The sequence below is a fragment of the Myotis brandtii genome, unplaced genomic scaffold (genome assembly GCF_000412655.1).
Source record: "Myotis brandtii unplaced genomic scaffold, ASM41265v1 scaffold165, whole genome shotgun sequence".
In the NCBI taxonomy this organism is placed as follows: Eukaryota; Metazoa; Chordata; class Mammalia; order Chiroptera; family Vespertilionidae; genus Myotis; species Myotis brandtii.
Genome location: NW_005356042.1, coordinates 15,447,462 through 15,462,794, shown reverse-complemented (window position 1 = coordinate 15,462,794; position 15,333 = coordinate 15,447,462). Strand labels below are relative to the sequence as shown.

Below are 15,333 nucleotides of genomic sequence, written 5' to 3'. Positions count from 1 at the left end.
GGGGACGACAAGTCACAGAGGAGCAAACTCCAGGATCAACCCAGTGTTGGTTAACACAGAGGACGGGTTCCTGGAACAAATAGACTGAGGAGTCACAGAGGGCTACCTCTGCCCAGGGCCTGAACAGCAGATGGAAAGAGGTGAGGGGGTCTAGGGGTGGAGGCAGGGAAGGAACTCAGATGGCTTGGAGAGAGTGAGGCGTGAAGGAGGCTGCCCCTGCCTGGCTGGCCAAGCCTGTTTCCTTAGGAGCCAGGGGATGAGGGAGTTGGGCCCACACTATACGCTCCAGGGACCTGCACGGGGGTGGAGAGTTGAGCAATTGGCTTCCAGGACAGCACTTGCCAACATCCCCTGCCCCCTCCCCTAGGGCTGAGGGCTAAGAGCTGGGCCCCAGCAGTTGATGGGGTGTTGAAGTTTATGGTGCCAGGCGCCCTCTAGTGGGCTTAGGGGGAACAGCTGTCAGGTACCCCAGACGGAAGCTCTGGCCTGGGATCCCAGGGCAGGGCATACCTCCTGGTAGACAGATTCTGACTTTGAGGGCAAAAGAGCTGGGAGTTTAACAAATCATACCTTGGAGAGGTATGGCACAAGGAGAATAACCTCACTTGCATTTCCAGTGATGCGTAGCAGCTGCTTAAAGGACATGTACAGAACGTTCTAAGGCCCAGTTGGCACTCAGTGGGGGCGTCTGTCATAAGTGATGTTGACCATGGGCAAGTCCTCAGACCCTGGAGTTCCCGAAGGTGACCTCCCTCTGTAGCCTGAGCACCATCCCCTCCCCAGGCTGCAGTAAGTCAGAGGACAGGTCTGGAACGAGGGATGGGGGTGTCACTGTCCAAATGACCTGGGGGTGCTGAGCAGGAGGCCGTGCACAGGTTCTGCCTGCTCACCTCCAGGCAGCCACAAATGGGGTTCAGGTTTATGAGGGCTAAGGGTGCTGAGTTCCTCAGACTTTGTCCCAGGCTCCCAGCAATGGGGAGGCCTTGGTGGAGGGGAGTCATCTCGGTCTTTGGGGTGACCCACAGCACCTCTCCCAGCCAGGACAGGATGTGTAAGAGAGAGAGGAGGCAGCTTCACCGTCTTACACATTTATTGAACCAAAGGCTCCTGGGACAGCAAGAGGACCAGGGAGGGGCCAGGCCTTCAGGTTTCTCTCCCCTCTTCCGGCCTTGAGCTCCAGATAAGAGGCAAAGGCAGAGCTGTTCTGTGGCATGAAGAGTCCAGGCAGGATGTTCCACTGTCTGGGGTTTGTGTGCCAAGTGCTCGGAGCCCCTCACAGCACCTTGCCTGGGTTCATGAGGCCTCGAGGATCCAGTGTGGCCTTGAGCTGCCGCATGGTCTCTATGCCCACGGCTCCTACCTCCTCCTGCAGCAGCTGCCGCTTGCCCAGCCCAATGCCATGTTCCCCTGTGCATGTACCGTGGAGTGCCAGCGCCCGCCTGGGAAGCAGTGAAGAGACCATCAGCGGGGGGCTCCTCCCGCTCCCCTCAGTCTCCCCCACCTCCCTGGCCCGGACTTTGCTCTTACCTGCCCAGCCGGTGTGCAAAGGCCTCAACCCTGCGGAGCTCCTCGGTGTCCTCCGGGTCTACCAGCAGGATGCAGTGGAAGTTGCCGTCGCCCACATGTCCAACAATGGTTCCTGGAGGCCCAGAGGACCCAGCTGCTGCTCCCAGTCCAGCCTTCCCCCCTCCCCCCTACGCCAGCAGTGGGCAGGCAGCACCTGTGAGCCCCGAGGCCTTCAGGTCCTCCTTGGCCTGTACCAGGATCTCCGGCAGCCGGGAGATGGGCACACAAACGTCAGTGGCATAGCCCTGGAACAGGGGCAGGCCTGTGAGATTCTCCCCTCACCCCCTGCCTGCCCAGAGGTAAGGGGTCACAGGAGTCAAGGTCTAAGGGGCTTGCCTGCTCTCTAGGGCTCGGTTTTCCCTGTACAAGATGATGGCCGGTGCGTGTTCTCCAGACACTGCCAGCCAAGGCTTCCACAGCTCTCTGCTCCCCACCCTTGCTATGTCCCTCCCAGCCCCCCTTCCCTGTGCCCACGGCCTGGCTCAATGCAGAGGCCCCTCCTGAGGGTTTGACAGACGACTGCTTTGCCTCTAATGGCTAAGTGGGGGCCGTTCTGCCTGCTGTGGGCTTAGCCTGCTGCTCTGGACACCAAGTTAGTGGGCTGAGCAAAGGGTCCATGGGTGAGCCGTGGGTCCCACTTCCCCTCAGCCCAGCTCACCTTGCAGCCCGGCCGCAGGGCCAGGGCTGCGTACCAAGCATTGTGCCGGGCGGTCCAGAGCCGGCTGCGCTCCTCCGCCTCCTTGGCCCAGGAGAAGTGGAAGGCTCCATTGGACTGGGTGATCTCCTCTGCAGGGGACGGGGGAATTGACTCCAGACCCTACGCTGGGCAGCCTGTGCCCCTGCCCCCCAGCTCCCCAGCACACCTGTCCGCTGCACCTGCTCCACCAAGGCCTGCTCGGAGCCATGGAACTCGAGGAAGAGCGTGGGTGCCACGCAGCAGTCCAGTTTGCTGTGCCTGTTGCAGGCGTCCATCATGACCTCATCCAGGAACTCTGGGACCAAGGAGAGGGCAGGTGAAGTGAGGGCTGGTCTTCAAAGGGGGCCTCTTCTGAGAAGCCCACCTGGACTGCCCAGTTCCCGGCTCACCAATGCGGGCCACAGGTACTGCAGCCTGGAGGATGTGCACAGTGCTGTCCACGGCCGCCTGGACACTGGGGAACGCACAGGTGGCGGCCACCGTGGCCTCGGGGGCAGGGTGCAGGCGCAGTGTGGCGGCTGTGATGAGGCCCAGGGTTCCCTCTGAGCCCACAAAGAGCCCGGTGAGGTTGTAGCCAGCTGCGCTCTTCCTGGGCCCCGGGGACACACAGGTAGGTGAGTGCCCAGGCCACGTGACAACGGATTTCTGGTGAGAAGTCTGGAGCCAGAAGTTGGGGCGCTGTCCCCAGGCCCCTGCCAAGGGTGGTACTGAGCCCGAGGTTGGGGTTGCCCCCTCGGCTCAGACTGCCATCAAGGCATAAATTCCCTGGCACAGACGATGTAGGCCTTGTGCAAGAAGAACAAACTCCACTACCATCCGCTTTGTCCCATGTGACCGTTTCAGAAGCCCGGCCGCCTAGGGGAGAGGCGCATTCTCTGTGGGGGGCGGGTGCTCACCGGTAATGACGGCCCTGGCCCGCGGTGTGAAGCAGCTGCCCGCCAGGCAGCACTACCTCCAGGTTCAGCACGTTGTCCCGAATAGTGCCATAGCGCACAGCGTTGGTGCCTGAGGCCCCCGTGGCTGCCATGCCGCAGAGAGAGGCGTCTGCACCTGGGTCTGGAGAGGGCAGGCAGGAGGCAGCCTGGGGCAGACGCCCAGGGGCAGAGGGGACCCCGCAAGTCCCCAAAAGAGCCTTGCCTCCAGGGAGCCCTCAGGGTCCCAGCCTACCCACAGGAAACCAGAGGCCACTGTCCCGCAGGTGGGTGTTGAGCGCTTTGCGGGTGACGCCGGGCTCCACCACCACAGAGAAGTCTTCTGTATTCAGCGCCAGGATTCGGTCCATGTGGGTCAGATTGAAGCAGACACCACCCTGGCAAAAGGGGTACCAGGGGTTGGTTGACCTAGTTTTTCTGCCAGCCACAGGCCCCAGGCCCCAGACCCCCGACCCCCACCTTGAAGCTGACTTCCCAGCAGCCAGACTAGATCCTCAGATGGCAGGTAAGAAGGATTGGACCTGAGCCACCAAGCTGAGTGTGTGGGGGGGGCACAAATGTGACAAGTGTGATGGGACCAGGGAGGGGCCACCATACCTGCACAGCACAGACTCCGCCCTCCAGCCCAGTGCCTGTGCCAAAGGGGATGATGGGCATGCCTTGGCTGTAGCACAGGGCTGCCAGCTGGCTGACTTGCTCCACATTCTGGGGCCACACCACGGCGTCCGGAGGTTGGCACCTAGAACCAGACCCTCAGCAGTTTAGGGGGGCATGAGACTCCCTGGGCCTGCTCAGGATCCCCAAGGTATTATAGGGCCTGGGGCTGCACATGCGGCTGGGGTATGGAGGAGAGAATGCCAGCGTACCCCAAAACAAGCGGGTGGGGGAGAAGCCAGCCCAGAACCCTCACTCTCGGCCAGGGGCTCTGACAGAGGAGGGGACCCCCACACACACCTGTGCATCGACTCATCGTGCCCATGTTGTTGTAGGACTGCAGCAGCAGTAGACACACGGGGGCTCCCCACAACTGCCTTCAGAGCCTCCACAAAGTCCTCGCTGAGTTTGCCCTGCAGGGAAGAAACACTTGGGGCCACAGGCCTGCCCCTGGGGCAGGTGGGGGTGAGGGGCTGGAGTGGGAGAGGGGCTGCTAGCATCTCTGGCCTCCTCTGCCTGCCCCCCTGACACTGCCTCCAAAGTCCAGGCCTTGCCAGTGGGCCCCCCAGCAGCAGATCCACTCTGCAGGTATGCCCCTTTCCAAACAGAACCAAGGGCAGTATTTTACTTCAGAAAAACTGCCACTGGACGAAAAGAACCAGATTCACTCTACAAAAAGGGTCGTCAGCAGGGTTCCATAACGTAGCCAGCCCTGCCTCAGTGACTTGGAAAGGTTACTCATCTCTGTCCCTTCTCTAAGGCCAGCCAGGCACTGCTCTAAGCACGCCAGGGACAGCGCTTGAGAAAGGAAGGACAGGAAGAAAAAGCCCCATTGCCCACCAACTACGGTGCCCCGGCCCCATTCGGCCCTGCCTGGGGACTTGTAGGGCTCTTAGAGCCTTTCTGGGGCTTTCTGCCCATTTTACAGATGGGCAATCGAGGCCAGCGAGTCAAAGACAGAGCCTAGCCTAGAACTCAAGTCCTTGCCTCCCAAACACTCTTTCAAAAGGTGTATATACATCTGGGCGCCCCAAAGGGACACCCTGCAGCCCACAGACCTTTCACCCCCTACAGCTGGGGAGCCTTGGCCAATGCACTCAACACCCATGCTGGACACCAGGTGAGCCCATGGATCCTCTGTTCAAGGTCACATGGTGCTGGGGCAGCACAGAGCCTGGTGGGACTTGGCATGTGGGGGGAGCCCACCCTCCAGGGAGCTTTTCCTGCCTACCTGCCTTATCCGGGAGCAGTAACCCCTGCAGGGGAACAGCCCCCAGGCTGCTGTGGCCCGTAGCAGATTGGCCATAGCTGGGCAGTGGCGAAAGGAGTGTGGGCACTTAAGCTGCACCCGCCCATTGGCTGTGCCCAGGGTGGAGCCTGCTTAAGGTGGCACTCCTTAAGGTGGCGCTGCCAGACCTTGCTAAGTCAGGTGTGTCTGCCAGGATCAGCACTTCTAAAGGAAAGACTCGCCTAACACAAAGGGAAACAGAATAGCAGGGCTTCCCGTGGTTCTTCAAACAAAGGTAGGCTCCTTGCCATGGTCTTAAAGGTCCTGCCAGTTCCCACTTACCTCTCCATCTACCCCACTTCCTCCCAATCTCCTCTTTGGCCTCTGAGCTCCAGCTTCATATTCCCTTGCTGCATACTCTCAGCTCCAGCCAGGCTCAGGGCCTTGGCCACACCCTTGTCTTTCTCACCCTGCAAGTCTCAGCTCCATTGTCATAGAGTAGGTGAAATCAGGGCTGTGAGGAGGAAAAGTGCAAGGGATGAGATGGAGTAGGGCAGTGTGGCAATCCAGGAAGCCTTCCTGGAAGAGGGGAGCTAAGGATAAATAGCAGTTCACCAGGTTAGTGAAGGAAAAGACTGTTGCATCCCTTTCATCTCCACCCTCCCACTGGGCAGATCCCAGGGCCCTCCTGGAGAGTGATGTGGCTTCTGCTTTTGAAAGTATTTCAAGCTCAGTTTTCTTGCCACAGCAAAGTTGAAGGAGCATGTAGCTAACATTGTGATAAATCTATTCCTAGTGTTTTTCTTCCCAATCGAATCAGGAATACAAACATCTACTTCGGTCCTTCTCCCCAACCACACTCGAATGAATTCACATTTCCACTCTCAATGTGTGGTTTGTCTCAAAAAACAAAAAAAAACAAAACAAAACTCTTTCATAGTTGGCTAGTTCAAATCATGATTCCATGAAAGTCCACTAAATGTATTTGTTTGATGTGTCTCATAAATCTCTTTCAGTCAACAGCAGTTTCCCTCTCCCCGCCTTTTTCCATACCATTTATTTGTTAAGGAAACTGGGTCACCTGTTCTGTAGAATTTTCCACATTCCGTTTTTGGATGGTTGCATCCTTGTGGTATTGATTCATGTATTTCTCTAATCTTGTATTTCTTATAAACGGTTAGATCTAGATGTGGCGCTGTCCAATACAATTTTCTGTGCTGATGGAAAGCTACATCTGTGTTTCCCAATATGGTAGCCATTAGCCGCATGTAGCTAACGGTGTTAGCGCTGTCTATGCTTGGGGAAGAGATGCCAGGTAGAGAGTGTGGCAAACCCTAAAAGAATCGCCATGTAGATCCCTAAGGTCTGGAGCAGGGCCATGCCATCTGCAACAAAGAGCTGTTATACACTATTCAAAAAACTGCCCCTGGCCTACTACTAGGTCCTGGGTAAGATGGTGAATGGGACCCAAGACATCAAGGGACCATGCAGGTCCAAAACAATCCATTATAAAGGCAAAAGAAACCAACAAAATGGGGCACAGGCAGGCCGGAGGGCAAAGTAAGCTCCATAAGTGGGTGGCCAGTCACCCACCATTGCCTGGCCAACTCTTCTTCCTCAGCTCATACCTATGGCCACCCGGGGGGAACCTTTATGACCAGCTGATAGAGGAGGGGAGATTTCACGCTTGATTCCTGAGTGGGTTGGCTCAATATGAGGATGTAAGCTGAAAATGGACTGATGCTGCTGCACAGCCCCACTTAGGGGTAACCCTGAAATCCTCCCAGTTGGCAGAGCTCCAGGTCATGTATCTGGCCATGCCCTTTTGTAGAAAGAAAACTGGCTCGCCAGAAGAGTGTATACGACCCCGTGGGCAATGATGAATGGCTTGGCTGGTTGGCCAGGAGCCTATGAGGGGAAAGATTAGAAAATTAGGGTCAAGGAGGTTGGAGAAGAGGCATGTAGTTGGAGCAATAGGAGTAGGTACAAAGTGAGATCTTTATATCACATGTCAGTGCCCACCAGAGAACATCTACCATGCAGGAGAATAAATGAAGTGGAAAGCAGGATTCAGCCAGTTGTCATCGGCCACGCTCTCTCAATAACCACCCCAGTGCTGCCATAATGGTAGTAGGGATACGGGCTAATAATGGGCCCACCCGCATGGGCACCCGCTCACTAAGACTGATCTAGCTACTGCTACTGCTGTGGGTCTCCCCTACTGCCACACTGAATCCCCCACACGGTGCCCTTCCTCAGGGAGACCAGCCAGTCAGGGCCCCTGGCAACAAGTTGCTTACATTCCCCTCAGGAAGGGGAGCAGCAACTCTTGACTGAAGTCAACACAACACACATGGGCAAGCTCTGCCTCTCCTGCCTACGCGGCCTCTTCCAGCCCCTCTGTCTGAGGCTCACAGTGTTTGATCCATCAACATGGTATAGTAATGACATCACCTCAGGCCAGGTGACTCACTTTTTAACAAAGGAGGTGTAGTAGTGGGATTCGTTACCGACCATGGGATTCACTGATCCTAAAGTCTCCCTCACCATCCAGAGCCACTCACCTCACAGAGCAATAGAAGGAATGGCCTTTGGAAGGTGCGGCGAAGGCACCAGCTTAGAAATGGACCACAGAGCCGGAAGAGGACAACTTTTTTACATGAGTAACAGATAAAGGGTGAGTATTCATATTATTTGTAAGTTTCTATTTCGAAATGATTTTACACTTACAGAAAAATTGCAAAAATAGTAGAGAGGACTCCTATATACTCTTCTTCACTTAGTTGTCACACTAATGTTGATGTCGTAGATAACCATAGCACAAATATCAAAACTAAGAACTGGGAAGGCCCTGGCCACCAGGTAGCTTAGTTATTTGGAACATTGTCCCAATACACCAAGGTTGTGGGTTCAATCCCTGGTCAGGGCACATACATGAGTCAACCAATGAAGGTATAAAGTGGAACAACAAATCTCTCTCTTTCCAAAACAATAATTTTTTAAAAGGAGTTTTTAAAAAAGAACTGGTAAAAAAAACTAATTGGTACAGTTAGGGAATTGGTACAATACTAAACTACAAATTGGATTTCACCTCTATTTTTCCACTGACATCCTCCTTTTTGGGGGGTGTTTGTTTTGTCCAGGATTTAGTCCAACACCTCACACTGCATTTAGTTGTCTTCTCCAGCAGTTTGCGACAGTTCCTCAGGCTTTCCTTGTCTTTCTGACCTTGACATTTTCTTTTTTGTTAATCTCCACTTGAGAATATTTTTTCCCACTGATTTTTAGAGAGAGTAGAAGCAAAGGGAAGATACACACAGAGAGAGAAACAATGATGTAAGAGAGACACACTGATTGGTTACCTCCTGCACGGGCCCCAACCAGGGCCAGGTATGGAGACTGCAACCGAGGTATGTGCTCTTGACTGGAATTGAATCTGTGACCCTTCAGTCCACAGGCCGGTGCTCTAACCACTGAGAAAATTAGCTAGGACCTGACCTTGACATCTTTAGTACTAACAGTTCCTTTATAGACTATTCCTCAATTTGGGTTGTTCCACATTTTCTCAAGAGATTGAGGTCTTCGGTAAGAATACCACAGAACTGGCGTGTCCTTCTCAGTGCATCGTATCAGTAGTATAAGAGTTGATATGTCGCCCTGACCGGTTTGGCTCAGTAGATAGAGCGTCGGCCTGCGGACTGAAGGGTCCCAGGTTCGATTCCGGCCAAGGGCATGTACCTTGGTTGCGGGCACATCCCCAGTAGGAGGTGTGCAGGAGGCAGCTGATGGATGTTTCTCTCTCATTGATGTTTCTAACTCTCTATCCCTCTCTCTTCCTCTCTGTGAAAAATCAATAAAATATATTAAAAAAAAAAAGAGTTGATATGTCCTGTTATTGTGATGTTAACCTTGATCACGTAGTTTAAGTGATGTCTGTGGAGTTTCTGCACTGCCCAGTTACTATTTTTCTCTTTGAATTTAATAAATATATTGGGGGAGATTCTTTAAGACTTTAAGATTGTGTCCAAAGCCAGTCACCAGGCCAGCCTCAACTGAAGAGGTGGGGAAAGAGACTGCACCTTCTGGTAAGAAAACCTGCAAAGTCGTGTTGCAGAGGGCGTGGAGGCAGGTGGGCCCTTCGTTGGGGCCACTTCTTTTTCATAATCAACTCCAAATCCCACTGATATCAAGTACTTCTGATACAGGAATAAGTTTCCTTCATGCTGTTTGGCAAATGCGACCTAACCGTTGGACACAAAGAAATGATTGTGTCTAAGGGAGGAGAAGATAATTATTACCTCAGTGTTCTTCAGTATTGCTTTTCTAGAAAAACAAAATACAAAACCAGTTTCTCATGGCATAAAAGAAGCACCGTAGCTCATTATGCAGTAAAGGGTTGACTAAGCAAGCCTGGACTGACTAAACCCTGTACCTTGTGAAGAAAGGTTCAGCCGTTGCCACGCTCTTGGGAGGTTATCTCTAAGCGCTTGCAGTATCCTGCCTGAGAAGAGTGTCTTTCTTTACCTGGAGGCCTTGGGCCAGCCAGATAGTCTATGCCAGCAATGTGATTTATCCTGGGTGCCTTGGGCCACATGGTATCAGCTTGACCTCTGCCGGGTCTGGAGACCAAGATCCGCTGTAGAGGCAGCCAGACACACCTGTGACCACGCCCTAATAAAACCCCCGGACACCAAGGCTCTGGTGAGCATCTGGTTAGCAACACTTCGTATGTGTTGTCACACGTCATCGCTGGGAGAGCTGAGCGCAGCCTGCGAGACTCCACTGAGAGAGGACAACTGGAATCTTGTTCTGGTGTCTTTAGGACCCTGACCTTTGTACCTTTTCCCACTGTGATTTTAGTCTGTATCATTCCACTCAGTAAACTGTAACCAGGAGTATTAACTGCTTGCTGAATTCTCTGAGTCCTTCTAGACTTGCAGGGGTGGGTAACGTCTCACAAGCCATATAAGGCTTGCGAAATCATTTGGTCTGGCCCTGCCAAGGCATTAGGGGTGAGTTCATTAAATGTTTGATCAAACATAGCAGGCTGTGTTTGATTTTTAACTTGATAATTTTGTATGGCCTGCGAATAATGTTATAAATATCCAAATGGCCCTAGGCAGAAAAAAGGTTCCCATAGGGACACCTGGACACAGTCATATTAGCATTTTGAAACCATAAATAGATTATCTTTGTCAGAATTAAAACTTGTTGTTTTTATTTTATTTCATGTTTTTATTGATCTTTACAGAGAGAGGAAATGAGAAGGATAGAGAGATAGAAACATCCATGAGAGAAAAACATCATCCATCGGCTGCCCCCTGCATGGCCCCTACTGGGGATCAAGCCCACTACCCTGGCATGTGCCCTGATTGGCAGCCGAACTAGTGACCTCTTGGTTCAGGGGTCGAGGCTCAACCACTGAACCACACTGGCTGGGCAGAATTGTTGACTTCTCCAGGCTTTAGTTTTTTCCATTTGTAAACAGGTATTCGGACTAACAGATCCCTGATCCTTTTATCTCTGGTCTACACATAAAATAAGGGAAGCTTTGATTCAAAGGCTTCATTTTCTAATAGTACTTTGCCTGGTAATAGTTATACCTATGTCGTCCTGACCTACATGAAGTTATCTCTAAATCCTCTATAAAAACAATACTTCCAATACTAACACTTACTCAGAATGACTACGACTCTTTTCCTTCTCAATGTAGAATAAATAAGAAAATCGTTAGGTGTTGCTCCACAAGGAGGGGATAGAGCAAGGAACTAGCTGGAGTTCTTTGCATTCCCAAGACCTGGCCAGCAGGAGGAGGGACTGAAGGGGCAGCTACCTCCTCTGGCACTATGCAGGGGCACACCTGTTTCACTCACATGGGCAGCACTGAAAAATGGGGTGATGCTGGTAATGCCCACTCCAGCAGGATGCAGGATGCAGGGGCAGCACTTGTTACTCAGGTGGACAGGGCCACAGGATTGGATGGTGCTGGTAGTAGTTGGGTTTCAAGCATCGTCAGGTCATTCATCCATTTCTCACCTATGCCAAGCACAGTGCTGGGAAGGCAGAGATAAATGAGAAAGACAGTCCTCGTATGCCCAGAGGATCCTTTCTAAGTCATTGGCCGTGTAAGAATCCTCCATTCATCAGGGAGAAAGATTGACTTGTCAAATGCTCAGTAAAATAACTGGATTTTGCAAGGTTTCAGCTGTTTCATTCCCCAGAGTTAACTTATGTTAAAAATAAAGGAAAGAGCATGAGATATTCACTCTGCTTTGTATCAGGATAATTTTTGCAGGCTTCCTGCTTTGAAATTTTGCCGAGAAAAATAGATTGAAGGCCACTTACGAGAGCCCAAATGAGGAGGGGAGAGCTGTGATTAGGTCTCATTCCTTCCCATCATCTCAGGTATAAAAGAAGGAGGCAGGTCCACTTGCCATGAGGAATTGGTGCTTAGATGGAGTGGTGTTCTCAGACGTTGGAAATAATCCAAGGAAAGGAACATCTGCCAGTAGGGATCTGGTTATGGATCCTAATATCTGATTATGGGGTCTTGGTTCAACCTTATCTGTTCAGTAAAGACTTCCCTATTCACTCTGTTCAAAAGTGCACCACCACCACCCGCTGCCAGCACTCCTGATACCAGCATTTTAGCAGTGAATGCCACCTGACATGCTGTATTTCACTTAGTGCTTATTGCCTGTCCTCCCGACTAGAATGTAAGCTCACGAGGCGCTCACAGCTGTGCCCTCACACTGTGTCTGCTACCCAGAAGCTTGACAATCTTGATGGCAGAAATTCTGAATAAAAGAGTAGGAACTAACAACACTAGGGGAGCCCTAGCCAGTTTGCTCAGTGGGTAGAGCATCGGCCTGCGGACTGAAGGGTCCCAGGTTCTATTCTGGTCAAGGGCACATGCCCAGGGTTGTGGGCCCCATCCCCAGTGTCGGGTGTGCAGGAGGAAGCTGATCAATGATTCACATCATTGATGTTTCCATCTCTCCCTCTCCCTTCCTTTCTGAAATAAATAAAAATATATTTTAAAAAACAACAACAAACACACACCTGGAGGAGAAACCTGAAGCCATCACTCAATCACTTTAAAAAAGAATCATTGTAAGACCTGGCAAAGAGTGAGGAATCACTGCTAAAATTTGGCCAAAATTTCTTAAACATCGACCTTCTCAAGTTCAGAGTCTAGATGAAAGAACAAAAATTGATAATTAAAATTTAAGGTCATCAGGAAAATCCAGATTGTCTGGAAATTCTTCAGAATAAACAACCCAGTGTTTTCAGCATATAAATGGCAAAGAAAACCATTTCATTAATTCTTTCAAAATATACATAATTTTTATAAAAATGGAATCACATTCTATCTACTCTTCTTTGATCTACATTTTTAAAATATATTTTATTGAATTTTTACAGAGAGGAAGGGAGAGAGATAGAGAGTTAGAAACATCGATGAGAGAGAAACATCGATCAGCTGCCTCCTGCACATCTCCCACTGGGGATGTGCCCGCAACCAAGGTACATGCCCTTGACCAGAATCGAACCTGGGACCTTTCAGTCCACAGGCCAACGCTCTATCCACTGAGCCAAACCGGTTTCGGCTGATCTACATTTTTGAAAAATTCCTGAATTAGATACTTCTGCCATGTAGTTAGTATACATTATCATTTTCATTGTCTCCCCAAATTCTATTTACTTATCACATAATTTATTTTACTTTTTTTAAAAAAAATATATTTTATTGATTTTTTACAGAGAGGAAGGGAGAGAGATAGAGAGTTAGAAACATCGATGAGAGAGAAACATCGATCAGCTGCCTCCTGCACATCTCTTACTGGGGATGTGCCCGCAACCAAGGTACATGCCCTTGACCGGAATCGAACCTGGGACCTTTCAGTCCACAGGCCGACGCTCTATCCACTGAGCCAAACCGGTTTCGGCAATTTATTTTACTTTTATCTATTGAAAGGTTTTTAGATTGTTTCCAATGTTTTGCAAATATAAGTTGCAATGTGAGAATATTCTGTACATGCACTTTTGAACTAGATTAAAGGCTATGATAATTTAAAAAATTTTTTTAAATATATTTTTTTATTGATTTTTTACAGAGGAAGGGAAAGGGATAGAGAGTCCGAAACATCGATGAGAGAGAAACATCAATCAGCTGCCTCCTGCACACTCCCCACTGGGGATGTGCCCGCAACCAAGGTATATGCCCTTGACCGGAATCGAACCTGGGACCCTTGAGTCCGCAGGCCAATGCTCTATCCACTGAGCCAAACCAGTCAGGACGATAATTTAAAATTTTGATACAATAAAGCCTTCAGAAAGATTTTAGTAGTATAGTCCTATTAGGATTGTATAAAAAATATTTTTCCTAATTGTTCCAACCCTGGGTATCAATATATTGGCCAAACTTATACCATGATATGACATATGTTATAATATTGTTCTTTTATTTTTAGCAAAGAGAAACATTTGTGACACCTTTATTGTTCTATGTATTTCTTTTTAAATTGGCTATTTATAACCTTATCTTATTTTTCTTATTGGGGTTAAATTAAGTTTCAAGAAGAGTTTATAGGGGTTGTGAACACACAATGCAATAACAACTGATGTATTAGAGAACTGTACCCCTAAAACCTATATAGTTTTATTAATCAATATCACCCCAATAAATTAAAATTTTAATAAGAGTAAAAAAAAGGAATTTATAAATTAAGGCTATCTTTTTTCTTGCATACATGTAACTCATATATTTTCCCAGTTTGTCTTTAACTTTGCTTATAGCATGTTTTTTTCAAAATTTAACTTTTTTCTATAGTTGAATTTGTCAGTTATTTCCTTTATGAATTCTGCCTTTGGTTTTTTTTTTGTTGTTTTTTTTTACAAAACTGTTAGATTGTTCTTACCGTATGACCTAACAATTGTCATCCTTGATATTTATCCAAATGAATAACTTATTTTATGTGCACAGAAGACCCTGTGTATGATTATAGCAGCTTTATTCATAATTGTCAAAACTTGATAGTAACCAAGATGTCCAATAGGTGAATGGATTAATTGTAGTATATCTAGAGGAAATGAGCTATTAAGCCTTAAATGCATATACTAAGTAAAGAAACCAATCTGAAAAGACTACATACTGCATGATTCCAACTATCTAACGTTCTGGAAAAGGCAAAAACTGTGAAGAAAACAGATTAGCCAAGGGCTCAGGGAGAAAGAGGGAGAAATGAATAGATGGAGCACAGGGGATTTTTAGGGCAGTGGAACTATTCTGATACTATAGTGGTGGATACATGTCATTTCATATTTATCAAAACCCATAGAATATATGACCCCAAGAGTGGACCCTCATGTAGACTATTGACTTTGGGTGATGTGTCAGTATACATTGGGTTGTAACAAATGTTCCACTCTAGTAGGGGATGCTAATAGTGGAGGAGGCTCTACATGTGTGGGGAAAGGTGGTATCTGGGAACTTTCTGTACTTTTTCCCCTCAAATTTTACTGTGAACCTAAAACTGCTCTAAACAAAGTAAAAAAGCTAGTTGCAGTACATAATAGCTTTATGGCCAATGCTATTTTAAAGGTGTGAACTTAACAGTTATCTTTGAAAAGTGAGATTATGGGTATTTGCGCTTTTTTTTCCTTTCTTTTATTTTATACATAGATTCTATTTCAAATACAGATATCGTAGATTACCTGTGTAACTTTTAAAAGGCAGGTTTTTATACTGGGGGGGAGATAGTGATTGTAACTCATAACCTGACCTGGACGAAATGAACAGTCCAAGCCAAGGGGTTATCTTGGTCAGCGCTCCTCCCAGCGGGCTAAGCCAGGCGAAGACTTTCCTGAGAGTCCCTAGAGCATGGCCCCGCGGACTTATGGGAAACGTAGTCTCGGAGATCGCTGGACCGGTCCTCGGAGGACCCTGGGATGGCTAGCAGCCGCTGCATCTGCGCATGTGCGAGGCTGTGAGCGCACCGGCGGCCGCCCTTCCCCCACCTCCAGCCGCGAGTGGGTGACAGGGCCCTGGGTTTCCACGTATCTTCGCCGCCCCGCGCTGTGACCGGGCCTGGCACTGAGCCACGAGTGGAGACTGGCCCTTCTAGGTATGAGGGAGGCTGACAGGCAGCTCCGTGGGGCCGGGGGGCCGAGAAGAAGGAGATGAGGGATGGGCTCGTGCCCACGCGGGGTGGGAGCCCAAACTTCGGCGACTCGCTGGGGGCGGTGACCCTTGG

The 15,333-nt window shown here is 49.7% G+C and overlaps 2 protein-coding genes across 3 annotated transcripts in view; one reads left to right on the top strand and one right to left on the bottom strand.

The window, feature by feature from the left end:
• Positions 1-1,072: 1,072 nt before the first annotated feature.
• LDHD (lactate dehydrogenase D) lies at positions 1,073-5,196 on the bottom strand. The gene is made up of 11 exons (XM_005862615.2): positions 5,081-5,196; positions 4,150-4,262; positions 3,793-3,934; positions 3,431-3,572; positions 3,160-3,319; positions 2,653-2,852; positions 2,430-2,558; positions 2,225-2,352; positions 1,721-1,811; positions 1,528-1,639; positions 1,073-1,439 (listed from the first exon to the last, which is right to left on the bottom strand). The coding sequence occupies exons 1-11, from the start codon at positions 5,153-5,155 to the stop codon at positions 1,274-1,276; spliced, it is 1,458 nt and encodes a 485-aa protein (XP_005862677.1). The 5' UTR covers positions 5,156-5,196; the 3' UTR covers positions 1,073-1,273.
• Positions 5,197-14,834: 9,638 nt separating this feature from the next.
• ZFP1 (ZFP1 zinc finger protein) overlaps positions 14,835-15,333 on the top strand; it is a 40,106-nt gene continuing 39,607 nt past the window's right edge. The window contains exon 1 of one of the 2 annotated variants that reach the window (XM_005862613.2): positions 14,835-15,204. The gene's annotated coding sequence lies outside the window, so the exon portion shown is untranslated. The remainder of the gene's footprint in view (positions 15,205-15,333) is intronic. The other variant, XM_014536741.1, reaches the window with a different exon arrangement.

Coding starts and splice junctions, on each gene's coding strand:
- LDHD (XM_005862615.2), bottom strand. CDS start 5,155: ATGGCCAATCTGCTACGGGCCACAGCAGCCTGGGGGCTGTTCCCCTGC. Junction 2,353..2,429: donor GGAGCAGGTGCAGCGGACAG/GTGTGCTGGGGA, acceptor CGTCCCCTGCAG/AGGAGATCACCCAGTCCAAT. Junction 1,640..1,720: donor GAAGGCCTCGGGGCTCACAG/GTGCTGCCTGCC, acceptor CTGGGCCTCCAG/GAACCATTGTTGGACATGTG.